This window comes from Rattus norvegicus, chromosome 17, assembly GCF_036323735.1.
Source record: "Rattus norvegicus strain BN/NHsdMcwi chromosome 17, GRCr8, whole genome shotgun sequence".
Taxonomy (NCBI): domain Eukaryota; kingdom Metazoa; phylum Chordata; class Mammalia; order Rodentia; family Muridae; genus Rattus; species Rattus norvegicus.
The window spans coordinates 55,751,613-55,767,568 of record NC_086035.1 but is presented as its reverse complement, the minus strand read 5'-3'; the positions used below and the strand labels follow the sequence as shown (position 1 = coordinate 55,767,568).

The window sequence follows — 15,956 nt, the reverse complement described above, 5'->3', positions numbered from 1 at the left end:
AGGTGTTTGCTTTTCATTTAAACAACTGGATACAACCTGAAATATCCTAGCCTTATGTGAATTTAAGTAAGGAACAAAAAGCCCATCTATTTTTTGTTTGTTTGTTTGTTGGTTTTGATGTTTTAGCTTTTGGCAACAACATAGCACAGGAGGGTCTAGAACTTAAGAACAGATAGAAGTTACATGTAAAGCCTGACTGAAGAGGACAGGTTTCCAGAAGTCATGACTGCCCAACGAGAAAAGCCTGATTCCATCACACAGTTGTTCTCTTGAGTCAAGCCTGGATGCGGAGTTGTTTTAAGGCTCTGTTGAAGAAGCTAGGCTTGTGAGAAGAAATTTAGAGAAATGATCGCCACTCACTACAAACGTAAGAAGCATTGGGAGAGAGGGGAGATTCATGTGCGTAGAATTGAAAGTCTGTGAAGGAAGCAGGGCTTGAGTTTGGCATAGGAAGCATTTATGTAGTAGAGCAAAGTAAGAGGGCATTCTTAGCAGAGGAAATAGTGAGAATGAGGAAAACATGAGGTATCAGGAAGTCAGCTAACAATTGAGTATCTGTAGAGGCTCCTGCCAGGGATTTGCTGAGACGTTAGGAGTCTTACTGGTTCAGCAGAAGCATTTGTGTTGAATACTTATGCCAGAAGTTTTCTTTTTCTTTTTTTTAATCTTTATTAACTTGAGTATTTCTTATTTACATTTCGATTGTTATTCCCCTTCCCGATTTCCAGGCCAACATCCCCCTATATGGGCTTCTATATGGGCTTCCTCCCCACATTACCGCCCTCCCCCCCAACAATCATGTTCACTGGGGGTTCAGTCTTGGCAGGACCAAGGGCTTCCCCTTCCACTGGTGCTCTTACTAGGCTATTCATTGCTACCTATGAGGTTGGAGCCCAGGGTCAGTCCATGTATAGTCTTTGGGTAGTGGCTTAGTCCCTGGAAGCTCTGGTTGGTTGGCATTGTTGTTCATATGAGGTATCGAGCCCCTTCAAGCTCTTCCAGACCTTTCTCTGATTCCTTCAACGGGGGTACTGTTCTCAGTTCAGTGGATTGCTAGAGGTTTTCTTAACGGATCTGCATAGACATGCCGAGGGCTTTCCCGGTGACTGGCTGAAGGAGGCTGAGTTGGTATCCTATTCCTTTCCCCCTCTGTTTTATTGGTTGAGATTTCTCTCTAATATTTTACCTAAAATGAGGGTTTGAGGCTAAACTACTGAAAAAGTCTTCTGTGAGTAATAAGACTATGTTTTGGGGAAAGAACTGATCTGATCTGATGAAAATGATGCTTGAAAAGTCTACATATGCACTCATATCCTGCACTAATAATTACTTAACACCAATCCCATGTTGAAATATTATAAAATGTTATTTTGGACATATTAAGTTAAAAAACATAAATTAAAATTCCTTGTTTGTACTTTTTCTAATATGGCAATTAGAAAATTTAATCAGTGCCAGTACATGCAAAACTTAGAAAGCAAAGACAGGTGTTTTGTTCTAAGTTTGACACCAGCTTTGGTCTACATAGTAAATTCCAAGCCATCTAAGGTTAGACAGATGCTATCTTAGCAAGTAAGTAAACAATCAAATAAATAAATTTAAATTTGTTTTAAAATCTTGTTTTCTTTTTTAAAAAAAGATTTATTTATTTTTATATATGTGCATATACTCTCCCTCTCATCAAACACACCAGAAGAGGGCATCAAATTCCACTATAGATGGTTGCGAGCCACCATGTGGTTGCTGGGATTTGAACTCAGGACCACTGGAAGAGCAGTTAGTGCTCTTAACCTCTGAGCCGTCTCTCTAGCCCAATAAATTTAAACTTACACACATGGTTCACATTCTATATCTACTTTGGATGACTAGTCTAAGAAGTCAAATGTTCTGGGAAAATATTCCCTACAGTAATCGTATGGTAAGAACCACAATTTTTATTGTTAAGAAATGGTGGATAGAATATGAACAGAGAGGAGAGATTTAGAATTTGGTTCATTTTGATGCAGACCAAACAAAAGTTCACAAATGACTCACACAGTAAATGATTTTTCAAATTATGTGTGTATATATATATTGAGAGAGAGAGAGAGAGAGAGAGAGAGAGAGAGAGAGAGAGAGAGAGAATAGTTAGAACCTTGTGGAAGCAAAGACGGACTGAGGCAAAGAAGGCTAAAATAATACAAGAAGCAAAAGATGTTTCTCTAACAGCGTGTAGCCTACTTGAGAGCTCACATATAGAAAGTGTGTTGCCCATGAGCCTTTACATGACATGCCAAGGATTGCTGTTGCCTCAACAGAAGTTCAGTCAGAGATGGTCAAGAAACCATTTTGTATTGAAGTAAGGCCTTGGAGGCTATAAAAAGTGATAAATTGGACTCAGGATATTTTTTAGTGGTATAGCATTTGCTAAAGAAGCATTGGGCCTTGAATCCAGGCATTGTAAATCACAGTTGCAACAACTCTAGATAATGCTGTGATGTACGCATAGCTATACAAAGACATGGTATACTAAAATATGTCAGAAAATGGATGAATCTCAAAAAAGTATATTAAGTCAAAGAAGGCAGGCACAGGATTGTATTTTGTATGACAGGATTTATTTGACATTTCTAAGGTTGTTAAATTCCACAGAGACAGAATAAAGATTTATGGTTGCCAGGTGTCTGGAGCATGGTGGACAAGGGGCAGAGAACAACTGCTTAATGGCTATCAATCAGCCTTTCTTGAGATAGTGAAAGTATTTTAGAAACAGGTAGAAGTTATTCTGACATAAGGTTTTGAAAGTACTAAATATTATTGACTTCACTATTTTAGAATGGCCACTCTGTACCCAGATCCCACTGTGAGAAAGCTGGTCTCCCAGGAGTGTTGACACACCTGAAAGCACAGGTAAGACCACCACTTCTGTTCCTAAGGACCAGCATGGAGCCCTCAGGACACAGGAATCAAGGAGCAGTCTTGGCCAGGATCCTTCTGGTTTCTGCCTGCACCCAGAACTGAACCTGTGACACAGCTCTCTGCACCCAGATCCCACTGGGAGAGAGCTGGAGTCTCAGAAGTGCTGATATACCCTAGAGCATAGGTGAGACCACCAGTTCCGCTCACATTTCTAGGCCAAGAGGAACCTTCATGGAGCCCTCTGGACTCCCAGTAGAACTGACACACAGGCTTACAGGAGGGCTAAGCCACTCTCAGAGACAGCAAGACCAGCTAACACCAGAGACAACCAGATGGTGAGAGGCAAGCACAGCAACCTAAGCAACAGAAAGCAAGACTACTTGGCATCATCAGAGCCCAGTACTCCCACCAAAGCAAATACTGGATATCCAAACACACCAGAAGAGCAATATTTGGATTTAAAAATCACATCTCCTGATGATGATAGAGGACTTTAAGAAGGACATAAATACCTCCCTTAAAGAAATACAGGACAATACAGGTAAAGAAGTAGAAGCCCTTTAAGAGTAAACACAAAAATCCCTTAAAGAATTACAGGAAAACCCAACCAAACAGGTGAAGGAACTGAACAAAACTATCCAGAATATAAAAATGAAAATAGAAAAAATAAAGAAAGCACAAAGGGAGACAACGCTGGAGATAGAAAACCTAGGAAAGAGATAAGGAATCATAGACACAGGAATCACCAACAGAATACAAGAGATAGAAGAGAGAATCTTAGGGGCAGAAGATACCATAGAAAACATTGACACGACCATCAAAGAAAATGTAAAACACAAATAGCTCCTAACTTAGAATACCCAGGAAATCCAGGACACATTGAAAAGATCAAATCTAAGGATAACAGGTATAGAAGAGAGCGAAGACTCCCAACTTAAAGGGTCAGTAAATGTCTAACCAAATTATAGCAGAAAACTTCCCTAACCTAAAGAAAGAGATGCCCATGAACATACAAGAAGCCTACAGAACTTCAAATAGATTGAATCAGAAGAGAAAATTCCTCCCGTCACATAATAGTCAAAACACCAAATGTACAAAACAAAACAAAACAGAAAAAGAATATTAAAATCAGTAAGGGAAAAAGGTCAAATAACATATAAAGGCAGACCTATTAGAATTACATCAGACTTCTCAACAGAGACTGTGAAAGCTAGATGTCCTATAGACCCTCAGAGAACACAAATGCTAGTCCATGCTACTATGTCCAGCAAAACTCTCAATTAAAATAGATGGGGAAACCAAGGTATTCCATGACAAAACAAAATTGACACTAAAGCTTTCCACAAATCCATCCCTACAGAGAATAATAGATGGAAAACTTCAAAACAAGGAAGGAAACTATATCCTAGAAAGATCGAGAAAGTAATCTCCTTGCAACTAACCCAAAAGGATATAGCCACACAAACATAATTCCACCTCTAACAATAAAAATAACAGAAAATATAAAAATAATCATTGGTCCCTAATACCTCTCAACATCACCGGACTCAATTCCCCAATTTAAAAAAAAAAAAGACTTAACAGACTGTATAAAAGAAAGAGGACCCAGCATTTTGCTGCATACCTCAGTGACAAAGAGAGACACTACCTCAGAGTAAAAGGCTGGAAAACAATTTTCCAAGCAAATGGTCCACAGAAACAAGGTGGAGTAGCCATTCTAACATCGAATAAAATCGACTTTCAACAAAAAGTTATCAAAAAAAGATAAGGAAGGACACTTCATATTCATCAAAGTAAAAATCCACCAGATGAACTCTCAATCCTAAATATCTCTGCTCCAAGTGCAAGGGCACCTACATTCATAAAAGAAACCTTACTAAAGTTCAAAGCATACATTGCACTTTACACAGTAACAGTGGGAGACTTAAAGACCCCACATCCATCAATGGACAGATCATGTAAACAGAACTAAACAGAGACACAGAGAAACTAACAGAAGTTATGAACCAAATGGATTTAACAAGTATTTATAGAACATTTCATCCTAAAACAAAAGGATATATCTTCTTCTCAGAACCTCATGATACCTTCTCCAAAACTGACTATATAATCGGTCACAAAACAGGCCTCAATAGATACAAGAAGATTGAAAAATAATCCCATGCATCCTATCAGATCACAACAAACTAAGGCTGGTCTTCAATAACAACAAAAGCAGCAGAAAACCCACATACACATGAAAGTTGAACAATGCTCTATTCAATGATAACTTGGTCAAGGAAGAAATAAAGAGAGAAATGAAAGATTTCTTAGAATTTAATGAAAATGAAGGCACAACATACTCAAACTTATGGGACACAATGAAAGCAGTGCTAAGAGGAAAACTCATAGCGCTGAGTGCCTGCAGAAAGAAACAGGAAAGAGCATATGTCAGCAGCTTGACAGCACACCTAAAAGCTCTAGAGCAAAAAGAAGCAAATACACCCAGGAGGAGTAGAAGGCAGGAAATAATCAAACTCAGAGCTGAAATCAACCAAGTAGAAACAAAAAGGACCATAGAAAGAATCAACAGAACCAAAAGTTGGTTCTTTGAGAAAATCAACAAGATAGATAAACCCTTAGCCAGACTAACGAGAGGACACAGAGAGTGTGTCCAAATTAACAAAATCAGAAATGAAAAGGGAGACATAACTACAGATTCAGAGGAAATTCAAAATATCATCAGATCCTACTATAAAAGCCTATATTCAACAAAAGTTGAAAATCTGGAGGAAATGGACAATTTCCTAGACAGATACCAGGTACCGAAGTTAAATGAGGAACAGATAAACCATTTAAACAACCCCATAACTCCTAAGGAAATAGAAGCAGTCATTAAAGGTCTCCCAACCAAAAAGAGCCCAGGTCCAGACGGGTTTAGTGCAGAATTCTATCAGACCTTCATAGAAGACCTCGTACCAATATTATCCAAACTATTCCACAAAATTGAAACAGATGGAGCACTACCGAATTCCTTTTACGAAACCACAATTACTCTTATACCTAAACCACACAAAGACCCAACAAAGAAAGAGAACTTCAGACCAATTTCCCTTATGAATATCGACGCAAAAGTACTCAATAAAATTCTTGCAAAGCAAATCCAAGAACACATCAAAGCTATCATCTATCATGATCAAGTAGCCTTCACCCCAAGGAAACAAGGATGATTCAATATATGGAAATCCATCAATGTAGTCCACTATATAAACAAACTCAAAGAAAAAACCCACATGATCATCTCATTAGATGCTGAGAAAGCATTTGACAAAATTCAACACCCCTTCATGATAAAAATCTCAGAAAGATCAGTAATTCAAGGCCCATAGCTAAACTTAATAAAAGCAATATACAGGAAACCAGTGTTCAACATCAAAAAAAAAATGGAGAGAAACTTGAAGCAATCCCACTAAAATCAAGGACTAGACAAAACTGCCCACTCTCACCCTACCTATTCAATACAGCACTCAAAGTTCTAACCAGAGCAATCACACTGTGAGGAGCTGTCCGAGGAGCTGTCCTCACAGATGTGAGGAGCTGTCCGAGGAGCTGTCCTCACAAACTCCATTACAAGATGGCACCGGCATCCGGCAGAACGCACCTAGTAAAAAGGGCAATACGCAGGCGCCTGGTAACTTCCCTACTCAAAGGGACACGTACGTTTTGGTACGTCATCTGGCATAATTGGCAGCGACCAGTCAGAGAGTGACACGTCCTAGGCGAGGATAGTTTCCTATATAAGGGACGGTTATTCCTCACTCGGCGTCTCCGCATTGTAAGCTTATGCTCTCCCTCTCAAGACGCATTAAAGCTTTTCTGTAGTAGGATCCTGTGTGTGCCGCGTCGTTCCTGCTGGCGAGACGTAGCGCGGGACATCTGGTGCCAAAAACCCGGGAAAGACCTCACCATCGTCAGCACCTTCGGAGATCCCTTGGCGACAAGGAGGATTCAGAACTGCAGGTAGATACGTTCGGAGAGGCAGCCCTCTCTTGGACTTTGGTCTGGGGTTGTCACCGCCTTGGGAAGGATTTGTTGAGGCTATAGTATTTGTCCTGGGAGTCAACCCGAGAGGAATACAGCCATTGCAAATCTGGCAAATGGATGTTACTCATAATTCTACTTTTGGAAAATTACAGTATGTGCATGTATCTATAGACACATGTTCTGGCATTCTACATGCCACCCCACTTACAGGAGAAAAAACAACACATGTCATTCAGCACTGCCTTGAAGCATTGAGTGCTTGGGGATAGCCAAAATGTGTAAAAACTGACAATGGCCCCGCCTACACATCTCAAAAATTCCATCAGTTTTGTGCTCAGATGCAGGTTACCCACCTGACGGGCCTGCCCTACAACCCTCAAGGACAGGGAATCATAGAGCATGCTCATTGGACGCTCAAATCATATTTAAATCTTGAGAAGCTGGACAAACAGTGGCTGAGCGACATTGCTCAGAGCCCAAGAGACAAAAGAATTAGTCAAATGGAAGGATGTATTAACAAATGAATGGAAAGGCCCGGATCCTGTTTTAATAAGATCCAGGGGAGCTGTCTGTGTTTTTCCACAGGACAATGAAAATCCCATATGGATCCCAGTACGACTTACTCGGAGCATCACAGCAAGTGATCAAGAAGGGACTGGGACTCCTGCACCTCCTCACTCTTCTTCCATGGATGCCAGCAACGGTGCAGGGCGAGCTACGATGGGGAATAATGTCAACCTTTCCACTCCCGATGCCGGTGATGTACCACTAACAGGGATTTAGGGTTGGCCTATTTACCTAAGGATCCACAGGTTGAATGACTAAAAGAAAATAGGACTATTCCTCTTAAGGGCAGCCTTTGTTTTGGCATATTCAACAAAACATCTTTTGATCTCCCTTGCATTATGTTATGTAATCAATCTTCTGCTTGGTTAAGGGAGGCCACATGGGGAACTGGTGAGGAGGACATTGTGGCTAACGCCACAGTTCTCTATGGTGGTGGCCTTACATTGGGTTAATGGTAGCTGCACTGATCTTACGCCCATGGCGATGCTACTTGGAGGAAAGGGCGAAAAGGGACGGTTGTCATTTTCCTGGACGGGGAACATCAAACCTGCTGCCTCTGTCTGGACAGCTACTCATATAAAATATCGCAGTAGTTACCCGCATGCCTCGCTTTATCCCGATCCCTGTTGATGCCCCGGGGACCATGACCTTATTTAGAGGAAAAAGAGATTTTGGTACTTCTGCTATTATTGCTGGCATTATTGCTACGACAGCAGTCGCTGCCTCGGTTACTGCCTCGGCATTGGCCTTGTCAAATTCAGTACAGACAACCCAAACTATCTATGATTTATCGGCCACCATCTCTGTGGCTCGGGACAGACAGGCCTCGGCCAATACTCAGATATAGGGAGGCCTTATGCTTGTCAACCAACGTATAGATCTGGTCCGAGAGCAATTAGACATTCTATGGCAACTGGCCCAGCTTGGCTGCGAGCAAAAACTCCCAGGCCTTTGTGTCACCTCCATATAATATGACAAATTTACCCGAGCTGCTAATCTGTCTAAGAGTCTTTCACAGCATCTGTTACAGAATTGGACCTCGGAGTTTGAACAGACACTTCGGGAGCTGAGAGCGACCATCATTCAAGTAAATTCTACCCGACTGGACCTGTCTTTGACGGAGGGATTGTCGTCCTGGATCACCTCAGCAGTCTCTTATTTCAAGGAATGGGTGGGAGTGGGACTTTCTGGAGTGATCCTCTGCTGTGGATTAGTGTTACTCCTCTGGTTGCTTTGCAAATTGAGATCTCAAACAAGAAGGGACAAAGTAGTGATCGCCCAGGCGCTTGTAGCCCTTGAACAAGGAGCGTCAGCCGATATCTGGTTGACCATGCTCAAGCAACAGGTCGCTGGCTGGACAGCTCTTGCACTCCTAGAACCTCGGTTCATTGCACAGGATTAGAGTGTCCGGCTTGAGCAGCCCATGAGGGGTGACGAGCTTAGCATCGCACAGGGAAGTTCTACCAAATATGCTCCCTGGAAGGCATGTCATATTACATGAGGGTTTCTGCCCCAGTTTTCCCTCCCTCGAAAAATGGCAGTGCGACGGGTCGGGAGTGCCCTGGGTCCCAACAACAGCCTAAGGGTATCTCTCTTGTACAGGTTCGCCAACTTTGTACGAGGATATGACCTCTGTCTTCACCCTCCTATATCTGGGTGTCCTGTTTGCTTAAAAAAAAACCAGAAAAGGGGGAGATGTGAGGAGCTGTCCGAGGAGCTGTCCTCACAGATGTGAGGAGCTGTCCGAGGAGCTGTCCTCACAAACTCCATTACAAGATGGCACCGGCATCCGGCAGAACGCACCTAGTAAAAAGGGCAATACGCAGGTGCCTGGTAACTTCCCTACTCAAAGGGACACGTACGTTTTGGTACGTCATCTGGCATAATTGGCAGCGACCAGTCAGAGAGTGACACGTCCTAGGCGAGGATAGTTTCCTATATAAGGGACGGTTATTCCTCACTCAGCGTCTCCGCATTGTAAGCTTATGCTCTCCCTCTCAAGACGCATTAAAGCTTTTCTGTAGTAGGATTCTGTGTGTGCCGCGTCGTTCCTGCTGGCGAGATGTAGCGCGGGACATCACACAACAAAGGGAGGTCAGCAATACAAATTGGAGAGGAAGAAGTCAAAATATCACTATTTGCAGATGATATGATAGTATAGTGGCCCCAAAAATCCACCAGAGAACTCCTAGGCCTGATAAACACCTTCAGCAAAGTGGGTTGGTATAAAATTAACTCAAAAAATCAGTAGCTTTTCCCTACACAAAGGATAAACAGCCTGAGAAAGAAATTAGGGAAATGACACCCTTCCCACTAGTTACAAATAACATAAAATACCTCAGTGTGACTCTAACCAAGCAAGTGAAAGATCTGTATGAGAAGAACTTCAAGTCACTGAAGAGTGAAATTGAAGAAGATCTCAGAACATGGAAAGATCTCCCATGCTCATGGATTGGCAGGATTGATATAGTAAAAATAGCCATTTTGCCAAAAGTAATCTACAGATTCAATGCAATCCCCATCAGAATTCCAGCTCAATTCTTCATGGAGTTAGAAGGAGCAATTTGCAAATTCATTTGGAATTACAAAAAACCCAGGATAGCAAAAACTATCCTCAACTTCTGGAGGAATCAAAATCCCCGACCTTAAACAGTGATAAAATGTATGGTATTGGTACAGAGACAGGCAGGTAGATCAATGAAATAGAATTGAAGACACAGAAATGAATCCGCACACCTATGATCACTTGATCTTTGACAAAGGAGCTAAAACCATCCAGTGGAAAAAAGACAGCATTTTCAACAAATGGTGCTGTTTCAACTAGAGGTCAGCATGTAGAAGAATGCAAATCAATCCATTCTTATCACCCTGTACAAAGCTGAAGTCCAAGTGGATCAAGGACCTCCACATAAAACCAGGTACATTCAAACTCATAGAAGAAAAAGTGGGGAAGAACCTGGACCACATGGACACTGGGGAAAATTTCCTGAACAGAACACCAATGACTTATGCTCTAAGATCAAGAATCGACAAATGAAACCTCATAAAACTACAAAGCTTCTGTAAGGCAAAGGACACTGTCATTAGGACAAAACAGCAACCAACAGATTGGCAAAAGATGTTTACCAATCCTATATCTGATACAGGGCTAATATCCAGTATATACAAAGAACTCAAGAAGTTAGATTCCAGAGAGTCAAATAGCCCTATTAAAAATGTTGTACAAATTAAAAAAAGAATTCTCAGCTGAGGATTATCGAATGGCTGAGAAACACCTAAAGAAATGTTCAATATCCTTAGTCCTCAGAAAAATGCAATTCAAAACGATCTTGAGATTCTACCTTACACCAGTCAGAATGGCTAAGATTAAAAACTCAGGCAACAACAGATGCTCTTGAGGATGTGGAGAAAAAGGAACACTTTTCCATTGTTGGTGAGATTGCAAGCTGGTACAACCACTCTGGAAATCAGTCTGGAGGTTCCTCAGAAAATTTGATATAGTACTACCTGAGACCCATCTATACCACTTCTGGGCATATACCCAAATGATGCGCCAACATATAACAGACACATGCTCCACTGTGTTAATAGCAGACTTATTTATAATAGCCAGAAGCTGGAAAGATTTCCTTCAACAGAGGAATAGATACAGAAAATATGGTACATTTACACAATGGACTACTACTCAGTTATTAACAACAATGACTTCATGAAATTCACAGGCAAGTAGATGGAACTAGGAAATATTATTCTGAATGAGGTAACCCAGTCACAAAAACAAAACACACACACAAAAAAACAACAACAAAAAACCCACCCATGGTGCGCACTCACTGATAAGTGGATATTAGCCCAAAAGCTCAGATTACCCAAGATGCAATGCACAGACCCCATGAAACTCAAGAAGTAGGATGACCAAGTGGGAATGCTTCAGTCCTTCTTAAAAGGGGGAACAAAAATATTCATAGAGGAAATACAGAGACAAAATTTGGAGCAGAGACTGAAGGAAAGTCTATCCAGAGAATGTCCCACCTTGGGATCCAGCCCATATACACACAGCCACCAAATCCAGGCAATACTGCTCATGCGAAGAAGTGCATGTTGACAAGAGCCTGTCTCCTGAGAGGCTCTGCCAGAGCATAACAAATACAGAGGTGAATGCTAGCAGCAAACCATTGAAGTGAGAACAGTGTCCCAGTGGAGGAGTTAGAGAAAAGATTGAAAGAGGTGAAGGGGTTTGCAACCTCCTAAGAACAACAATACCTACCAACCAGAGCTCCCAGAGACTAAACTACCTTCCAAAGAGTACATATGGACAAACTCCTGGCTCCAGCTGCATATGTAGCAGAGGATGGCCTTGTTGGGCATCAATGGGTGGAGAGGCCCTTGGTCCTGCCAAGGCTCAATGCCCCAGTGTAGGAGACTATCAGGGTAGTGAGGTGTGAGGGAGTGGATGGGTGGGTGAGGGAGCACTCTCATAGAAGCAGGATATGGGTTTGTGGAGGGGAAACTAGGAAAGGGGGTAACATTTAAAATGTGAATTAATAAATATCCAATAAAAAAAGAATGGCCCATGTTATATCATGCCAACTTTATTTCAACAGTTTTTCTTAAAGACCTATTTTATTAAAAGCACTGCTAGCTCACCTCCCCGGTACTCAGTGTTATTCCTCCAGTCATTCAGGTCGATTTCAGCAGTTCCCGCGATTACCAGCTCCAGCTCCCTCGCGTCAAACACTGAGACAAGCCTTGAGTCTACAACCTGAAAGACAGAGGCAGCACGCACACATGCACATACACATGCACGCACGTGCGCACACACGCATGCACACACACACGCACACACACGCACACACGCACGCATACACACACACGCACGCATGCACACACACGCACACACATGCACGCACACACACGCACACACGCACGCACACACGCACGCACACGCACACACACACAGGTTCATGATTACTACTGTTGCCTATTATATTAGGAAAGTAATATTATAATCCATCTATTTCAATATGTGGTCATTTTAAAATTTAAAATCATAGCAGAGTCTGAAAACTTATGTCTTCCATTCCACTTACATGTTATCTTTATCCTCAGCCCTGGAGCCTTAAATATGTAACTGTATTATAATCTCAAAATAATTTTTAAAAGGTGCAGTTTGGTGCATCCTCTCCCACTGAGGCCAGACAAGGCAGTCTTCTGCTACCTATGTACCCAGGGCCTCGGATTAGCCTTTGGTTGGTGGCTTAATCTCTGGGAGCTCCCAAGCATCCATGTTAACTGACCATGTTGGTCTTCCTATGGGGTTGCTATCCCCTTTCAGTTCCTTTAATCCTTCCCCTAACTCTGTAAGTATCTGCATCTGTCTCAGTCAGCTGCTGGTAGAGCGTCTCAAAGGAAGCCATGGGAGACTTGATGCCTCAGGGAAGAAGGATGGGGTAAAGAACTCTGGCAGTGGGCACTGGGAGTTGGAGCAACATTTGGAATGTATATAAATAAAATAATTTAAGAAGTGTTTATATAGCAGTGCTGACATAGGTTCCTTCTTAATAAAGTGTTACAAAATACAGTGAATCTCAAGAAAAAAGAGAAGGAGGAGGAGGAGGAGGAGGAGCAGCAGCAGAAGCAGCAGCAGCAGCAGTGGAGAAAGAAGAGGAGGGGAGGGAGGGAGGAAGGGAGGAGGAGGAAGAGGAGGAGAAGGAGGAGGAGGAGGAGGAGGAGAAGGAGGAGGAGGAGGAGGAGGAGGAGGAGAAGGAGGAGGAGGAGGAGGAGGAAATTAGAGGTGCGGGAGGAACCTGGAAGGATTGGGAAGTGAATGTGATTGGGGTTCAAGATGTGAAATTCCCAAATAATCAATAAAAATTTTATGTAAAAGAATATAAAAGAGATCATCCAGCATAGGGCTAGTTCCCTGAAAGAAGCACAGAATCCTGAGTTTAGGCAAGGAGCTGGCACCTGTGAAGCTGTTGGTCCTTATCAGACATTGAGTCTGCCACTGTCTTGATCTTGGACTCCCAAGCCTCTAAGATTATGATAAATCAATTCCTGATGCTTACAAGAGGCTTGGTCTTTTCTTTTCTTTTCTTTTCTTTTCTTTTCTTTTCTTTTCTTTTCTTTTCTTTTCTTTTCTTTTCTTTTCTTTCCTTTCCTTTCCTTTCCTTTTCCTTCCTTCCTTCCTTCCTTCCTTCCTTCCTTTCTTTCTTTCTTTCTTTCTTTCTTTCTTTCTTTCTTTCTTTCTTTCTTTTCTTTTCTTTTCTTTTCTTTTTTTTTAACTACAGAAGCCACAATGGTAGTTTGAGCCATTTTAGAATACAATCCTTAGTGGACTGGGGACAGAAGGAAAATCCCATGTCTTACCATTTCAGATTTTTTCTGAGAGCAATTTCATAAGCAATTCTGACTTGATTTTCTGAAGTCACACTTAAGTTTCCAAATTACATTGCATGCCCTTTGCATGACATTATTATTTGTTTCTTGCAGTCCCCTTCCTTTACTCCCTCCTCCTCCATTTCCTTGTTCCCCTAAGGATGGGGAAGGACCAGTTGGTTAGAGCTCCGTGCTATGGATTTACATCTTCTGCCAGATGTGCCATCCCAGGTCAACTGAATGTCTCCAGTGCTGCCTGCTTTGGACCAACTAGTGGTGGGCAGTAAATTAAAAAATAAACTTCTAAAGTAAATTTCTAGATTGAAGTATAGAGGTATCATTTTGGGGGCATGGGAAGTCTAGCAGCTGTCCTGCCTTCTCAATTTACTGCTGAACATGATGACAAGACAGAGATCTGTGACAAAACTGACACTCAGGAGGAGTGGCTACCACCCTCTAGTGCTTCTGCTTGCTTTTTTTGTTACAGTGGACTAGAGGAAATGTCATATCCACCAAGCTACACAAGAAATACTGTATGCTTCCTCACTGGCACAACAGGGCCAAATCAATGACAGTTTATTGAGAATATTTTAACTTCCGAGTGGACTGGTATTCATTCATGGAGAAGTCTGGCCCTTCATCTGGCCAGTCCAGCTAGATGTTCCAGGCCCTCTGTGTGTGAGATTATAAACCTGGCTTCTCCTGCTTCTTTCTCTCTGCTGTGAACTATTAAATACCTGCTCCTCCTCCAGCCTCCAGGAGAATGCAGGCTCCACTGCAAAGCACAGGGCGATGGCCTGCTTTCCTGGGCCACTCAGGTTCTTACCTCATAGAAACCCCTGACCAATGCCTCGGTCTGCTGTACCACACCACGCTCTACACGCCACTTCACCATCCTCTCGATGTACTCCTTCTTGTTCTTCTCAGTCACCTGCGTGTTGGCACCTCCAGACTTCAACTCTCTTTCTGTTACCTTGCGAATAAATAGGAGGATCATGATGCTTATCATTCAGGAGACATTTTTATTTAGGTTGACAGTAGCCCAAAAAAGGCAGTTTTTCCTTCCTGGGAGTTACTAAGGAAAGTTTCTGTTACTTGAAGAAAATTCTTAAGCAACGTAGAAGAGCTGCGGTTTATTTATTTATTTTTGTACAGAAAAGAAACATTTCTTTTTTTTAAAAAACAAGGTCTATTTATTTACTATGTATACAATGTTCTGTTTGCATGTATGCCTGGACACCAGAAGTGGGCACTAGACCTCATTATAGATGGTTGTGAGCCACCACATGGTTGCTGGGAATTGAACCAAGGACCTCTGGAAGAGCAGCCAGTGCTCTTAAGCTCTGAGCCACCTTTCCAGCCCTAGAAACATATTTCTTTAACTCAAGGGGTATAATGGAAACAAATGAGAAATAACCTAGATTGTTTCCTAAGGTAGAAGGAGCCAAATGTCCCAACACTATAATTTGATACTTGATGCCTCTATATCTCAATTAGGGCAACAAATTGCCCTGTTATGTGGCAAGTTATTATTGTATACCTAAGGACAAGTACAGTAGACGTGGGTAGAAAGATCTGTTCTTCTAAGCTGGCTGTGAATGTGGCTAGGATGCAGAGCATAGAGAATCAGAGGGGTCTCCACTCACAAAGGAAGTCATGCTTCTAAAGACAAACTCATGAGCTAGGAGCTAGGATCTGTGTGCTATCTTTTTGTGTAATAGAGAATATAAAAATATATTTCATGTGTTTTTCTAAGCATACATACATACAAATATATTATATGCTATATATTTTCTTTTCTTTTTCTCTGGAAATATATCTCAGAAAATCTATATCAATTTAGATAGCATTAACAGATATGGAGAGTCTCATACCTGTTTGACCAACAGATTTAATACTACATTAATGAATTCTTATAAAAAACACATGGGAAACTTTCATGTTAAGTAGTATCAAGATCTATGCATACTGGAGGACTAAGTGTATATAATGAAGGAACTATTATGTAGTTTTGAAGTTACAGAAGTAATTTATATCTTATGGTATACTGTAAATGTTTTCTGATCCATGATTATATTTGATTTTCAAAA

General features: G+C 41.6%; 1 protein-coding gene across 8 annotated transcripts in view; it reads right to left on the bottom strand.

Moving 5' to 3' along the window:
- Hecw1 (HECT, C2 and WW domain containing E3 ubiquitin protein ligase 1) overlaps window positions 1-15,956 on the bottom strand; it is a 413,125-nt gene that overhangs the window by 12,460 nt on the left and 384,709 nt on the right. For all 8 annotated transcript variants that reach the window (XM_017600485.3, XM_017600489.3, XM_017600487.3 and 5 more), the window contains 2 exons: window positions 14,693-14,839; window positions 12,136-12,250 (listed from right to left, as the gene is read on the bottom strand). In XM_017600485.3, coding sequence (XP_017455974.1) covers window positions 12,136-12,250; window positions 14,693-14,839 — 262 coding nt within the window. The remainder of the gene's footprint in view (window positions 1-12,135; window positions 12,251-14,692; window positions 14,840-15,956) is intronic.